This window comes from Engraulis encrasicolus, chromosome 5 (genome assembly GCF_034702125.1).
Source record: "Engraulis encrasicolus isolate BLACKSEA-1 chromosome 5, IST_EnEncr_1.0, whole genome shotgun sequence".
Taxonomy (NCBI): Eukaryota; Metazoa; Chordata; class Actinopteri; order Clupeiformes; family Engraulidae; genus Engraulis; species Engraulis encrasicolus.
Genome location: NC_085861.1, coordinates 28,175,668 through 28,181,635, shown reverse-complemented (window position 1 = coordinate 28,181,635; position 5,968 = coordinate 28,175,668). Strand labels below are relative to the sequence as shown.

The 5,968-nt window shown below is 45.0% G+C and overlaps 1 protein-coding gene across 1 annotated transcript in view; it reads right to left on the bottom strand.

The window, feature by feature from the left end:
* Positions 1-282: 282 nt before the first annotated feature.
* The window catches only part of LOC134448455 (cAMP-dependent protein kinase inhibitor alpha-like), a 5,857-nt gene continuing 171 nt past the window's right edge, over positions 283-5,968 (bottom strand). The window contains exons 1-3 of the mRNA XM_063198126.1: positions 5,751-5,968; positions 4,026-4,193; positions 283-1,619 (exon numbers count right to left, since the gene is read on the bottom strand). The exon at positions 5,751-5,968 is cut by the window's right edge and continues 171 nt beyond it. Coding sequence (XP_063054196.1) covers positions 1,537-1,619; positions 4,026-4,167 — 225 coding nt within the window. The 5' untranslated portion in view covers positions 4,168-4,193; positions 5,751-5,968 and the 3' untranslated portion in view covers positions 283-1,536. The remainder of the gene's footprint in view (positions 1,620-4,025; positions 4,194-5,750) is intronic.

Here is a 5,968-nt window from a genome sequence, read left to right as displayed (position 1 = left end):
TGAGCCAACTTGCGATCAGCAATCGTATGGTTGCAAGAAAATCAAAACTGTTTGAAACTGTCATCTGCAGTTCCGGAAAACAAGCCCAGTGGTGTAGTCTATGTAGAACGCGGGTATACGGAGTATACCCACTTCTAAATTTCAGGGATTTCAGTATACCCACTTAAAATTGATTGATCCATTGTTTTGAATAGCACAAATGTATACAGTATACCCACTTCAAAAAATGCTCAAATATACAGTATACCCACCATAAAAAAGTAGACTACACCACTGAACAAGCCTGTCATGTTGTACAATACGAGCCTTGAGCCAATGGGTCGCATCTGACCTTCGGGTCGAATAGTGTGAGGACGTGAGTCGTAAGATGTGAACTGTTAAACCTTACTATGATTCCCTCGTACAGTGTGAGCAGGAACTGAATACCCGCAATTTAAAATATCGCACAGTGTAAGCCCGGCATTCACCAGCCAGACCATTAGTCTCGAAGAAACTTGCACTCGTGATAGCCAGGCTAAGTCAAACTCCTTCCTCCGGTCCGTGGCGAGAGGCTTTATGTCATTGATCGGACGGGATGATTGAAGGACGGGAGGAAGTTGCTTGGTTTGCACTCAAAGTGTTCTAAAAAGATATCTTAGGCCGTTCACAATCTCCCCCCAAAAAAAAAACAGTCAGGATAGCCTACTCTGTGTCCATTTTCCCGCTTTTCCAAGAAATGCTTAGTAAATATCCAAAATATCATGAACAAACGTAATGAGGGCAATCAACCAGGCAATACTGCTTTCCAATTTGTAACATAGTTTACAAATAAATGAACTAAATATAAACTATTAAAACTGTTAATTGCAGATACGTCTCAATTTGGTGTGTCCTTGTGTGTTTTCATTTAAGTTTAAAAAATGTGGTTTTCTCTTCACTTCCATAGATCCACAATAGAAAGTTGTCTTTGGGATTAAATCGCTTTCCCCTTTATCCTCTTTAGTATGGTGCATGTCTTCCTCTTGTCCTCTGTAGAATTTACAGCCTCACACACATACAGGTACACACAAACACACACAAACAGACACACACACAAACAGACACGCACGCACGCACGCCAAGCCACGCCACACCACGCACACTCTCTCTCTCTCTCACACACACACACACACACACACACACACACACACACACACACACACACACACACACACACACACACACACACACACACACACACACACACACAGTATATCTCTCTCTCCCTCTCTCTGTCTCTTTCTCTCTCTCACACACACACACACACACACACACACACACACACACACACACACACACACACACACACACACACACACACACACACACACACACACACACACACACACACACACACACACTCACATACACATGTGTGAACTACATGACGCTATTTGGACAGAGCTCAGGCATCGGTCTTCCCAGCGATCCTTTTCCTTGCCACTGGTTGCCAGGGGTGGTACCATAGGGAATCTGGAGTCTGGGTGGGTGGTGGGATTCACTGGGTACTGAGGAGGTCTATGGACCCTGCTGGGCAACACTGCTGTCATTGGGGATGGGGGGCTCCTCCGAACTGGGGGACTGAGCCCCTCCAGGTCCATCTAAGGGGGACACAAAAAAAACCAACAAAGATTAGGGACAGGACAGTGGGGTGACAATTGCTACGTTTACATGAGACATTTAATTTGGAATTAACTGACTTAAAATCTGAATAAAGCTTAATTCCGCTTTGAAAACGTCATGTAAATACCTCTAAATTCGGACTTAAAGGAAAGATCAAAGCAAACTCGGCAGACCTATTTAATTCAGAATTATTAATTCGGAATTAAAAACATCATGTAAACGTAGTGACTGATGGACCACTTAACTTCACCATGAAGTGGGCTAGGGAACTGGGCTTGTCAACTTTACGTTGCACTTGAAGCACATTCAAAATTGAAGCATGAAATTCTATAGTGGAGAGAGGAAGGAAAACACTGAGGAGGAGAAAGGAGAGAGACATAAAAATGAAGGAGAGACAGAGAGAGAAGGAGAGATGTGGGGGGCATAAAGACAAGACAAGACAAGAAAGGCAAACAGAGAGTGTATGAGTCATGGGTATGTGGCCTTCCGTGATACGTGTGTCTTTCCATGGTGTTTTCTACAGACAGAGAGAGAGGCGGGGGTGGGTGGGGGGTGGTCAAGAATCAGAAAGAGGGCCATGAGTTAGCATCCCACTTGTGATGGACAGAATGACTGACAGGTCAGTGGGGTTAAGATAAAAGAAAAGAAACAGGAAGTAAGAGAGAAAGACAGAGAAATAGAAGGAGATGCACAGAAGCAAACAGGAAGGAAAGAAGCAGATAGATAGGGATAGAGAGATATAGACACAGAGAGAGAGAGGCTCAAGGGAAGGAAGAGCGAGAAGGGGATGCAGAGACACCAACAACGTGCTTTTGACTCTAAAATCACAAATATCCATGAACAAGTGGCCTCAGCAAATGCCAAACTGCCTGAAGTACTAGCCCCAACTGTAGCAAGAGAGAGAGAACGGGATAGAGAGATTGATAAGCAGAGAGAGCGAGAGCGTGAGAGTGAGAGTGAGGGTCATGGGTCAGTGTCCTTCCTGTGACCGTTTGAGTGGCAGGTCAACGGGTTAAGACAGGAAGAGAGGGGATGAAATAGAGATGAATAGAAGGCGAGAGAAGGGGATAAAGAGAGATAGAGCAGACAGAGAGACTGATGGGTCGGCATCCTCACCATCAGTGTTTCCCAACCTTTTTTGTCTTGAGTACCCCCTAAGCATATTTGTTGTGCCGTGACTTACCCCAGTCACGTTTTGTATCGCTTTCTCTATCTCAATGTAACTAAGTTCCATACATTTGTTAAATTTACATTGTTCCAAGTACCCCCTGCAGTGTCCTCGCGTACCCCTAGTGGTACACGTACCCCTGGTTGGGAAACACTGACTCACCATGACCGAAAGCTGTGCCAGTGTGCCAGTTATAGAGGCAGGTTGGTGGGGTTGTCATAGCGGGTGGGGTTGCAGATAGACAGAAAGAGGGTGGAGGGGATAGAGATAGGGATGCACAATGTATCAGCCTTAACATCGATATCGGACGATATTTGACATTTTTCGAAACATCGGACATGGGCCGATGTTAACGCCGATGTTTTTTATATGTTACTATTCCTAATCTTATTGGTTCTGATATGTTTTTTTAGCATTTGAAAAGATTGGACTTGACAGTGACTTTCATTGTTTGTCTTCTAGTTTGTCTCTATTTTTATCCAATTTTATCACAGGGAGTTCAAGTGTTTTTGGAAATAAAAGAGGACATTCCAAAATTCAATTTGCATCATTGCCAGTCGGTATTAAATCATCGGTATCGGTTAATATCGGTTATCGGTCAAAACCGCAATATCAATATCGGATATCGGCTATCGGTATCGGCCAAAAAGAATTCACACCGTTCATCCCAAGATAGAAATAGAAAATAAACAGAGAGAGAGGAGCATGGGTCAGCATCCTAGCCTTGACGGAGAGCTGGAGCCGTTTGAGTGGCAGATTGGTGGGGTAGAGATAGAGGGAAGGAATGAAATGGATGGATAGGAGAGAGAGCGAGAGAGAGAGAGAGATAGCGAGCGAGAGAGAGAGAGAGAGAGAGAGAGAGAGAGAGAGAGAGAGAGAGGGAGGGAGAGAGAGAGAGAGCGAGCGAGAGAGAGAGAGAGAGAGAGAGAGAGAGAGAGAGAGAGGAAGGGAGAGAGAGAGAGAGAGAGAGAGGGGTCAGTGGCTGGTGCCCCACCTGTGACAGAGAGCTGGGCCAGGTTGAGTGGCAGGTCGGTGGGGTTGGGAATAGAAGGAAGAAAAGAAGCAAATGAATAGATATTGTAGGGATGAAAAGAGATGAGGAGGGTCAAGGGCAGAAAGTAAGAGGAAGGAATGGAGAGCCATGTTCAGAGTAAGAAGGTCATAATGCACGTGTGTGAAGCAGAGAGAGAGACTGGGTCATGGATCAGTGGCCTACCCGTGACAGACAGCTGTGCCAGTTTGAGTGGCAGGTCTGTGGGGTTGACCCCCGCTGGCGAGCCCAGTATGTCGGGGAGGGCGTTGCGACGGCCGGAGCGGCCAGATGAGGCAAAGTCCAGCATCAGCTCCACTTCCGTCATCTCTCAGCCAATCAGGCGCCTGCCCGCTAGCCAGCACCGACCAATCAGGGCATAGGAGGGAAGCAGAAGACATCAGTGTTAGGCATTACATTGGAACCGTTGCGCAGTGATATCATACGGCACATCACAGGATTTCACTTCACAGCACATCTACAGGGGTTGGACAAAATAATGGAAACACCTGTCATTTTAGTGTGGGAAGTTTCATGGCTCAAGTGGACCAGCCTGTTGGCCAATCTTCATTCATTTCACAATGCACCAGTAAGGTGAAGTGTGAAGGTCCAATTAGCGGGGTAGGAGCATAGTTTTGCTCAACGTTTTGCAATGCACACAACATTATGGGTGACATGTCAGAGTTCAAAAAGGAGAAATTCTTGTTGCCCGTGCAACTGTTGCATCTTTGACCGAGACAGCAAGTCTTTGTGATTGATCAAGAGCCACGGTATCCAAGATAGTGTCTGCATACCAACAAGAATGATGAACCACATCCAACAGGATTAACTGTGGACGCAAGATGAAGCTTTCTTAAAGGGTTTGTTTGGGTGACCAGCCGTGTATGTTGACCCTGTGGAGCTTTTGATGGACCGTTCTGGTGGAAACAGGAGAGTTGAGGCAGAGAGAGTAGAGAGAGAGAGGTTTCGTTGGCCCATTGTTTCCGGGTTCTATTCTTGCAAGGGGGAGGGGGGGAGGGAATCCCCCTTTAGGCAGACCTAGGCAGACCTAAGGACTGTTCTATTCAATGTAGGAGTATTATGACACGCCCCTTTAGGCAGACCGGAACCTGGTCATGTTAGGTGCCCATAGCAACCTATTACATTGGCATATCTCTATATACTTAAAGAATCTCTGGTTGAGGTGCACATTGAATTCTACCGGGACAGCTGTAGTTTTATGTTTTCTGGATACAGTTCGGTTTAGCACCCAAACATCCCTTTCAGAGAATTCAGACAGCTTCCTCCTGCATCCACAGTTAATATTGTTGGATGTGGTTTATCCTTCTTGGTGGTATGCAGACCTTACCTTGGATATCTTGACTCTTGATAAATCACAAAGACTTGCTGTCTCGGTCAAAGATGCAACAGTTACACGCGCACCAAGAATTTCTCCTTTTTGAACTCTGATATGTCACCCATAATGTTGTGTGCATTGCAATTTTTTGAGCAAAGCTATGCTCTTACCCTGCTAATTGAACATTCACACATCACCTTACTGTTGCAATGTACAATTAATGAAGATTGGCCAACAGGCTGGTTCACTTGAGCCATGAAACTTCCCACACTAAAATGACAGGTGTTTCCATTATTTTGTACAACCCCTGTACATTTTAGTGGTCTCACCAATGTTTGGATGTCAAATCAGGTTGAAACAAAATAGAAAGAAGCCAAATACGGAGACAGCAGCAAAAGTCAGTGAAGGCCACTTTATTGGATTGCAGAAAAGGGGCCAAATGTGCTACATAATGGACATTTAATGGACACTTAATATGGACTTATAATTTAAGCTGTAGGATCACAGAAGGCATCCATGTTACTATAAACATACTGTGTGCTGCTTCCACCATTTTGTAAGTGTCACAGAAATACCTTTCCATGATATATCATTCAGGTGCCTTCTGACCAGTGGACAATGTACGCATGTAGATGATGCATCATTCAAGACAAATGCCATGATATTCCAATGTCATTGAAAGATGTCCTTAGTACCTGCTTGACCATGCTTTACCTTTACCCTAGGCTAGGTTATAACATGGAAGTTATGAAGACCTGTAATCTGCTCTCGTTCACTTGGGGGAGCTAAAGTA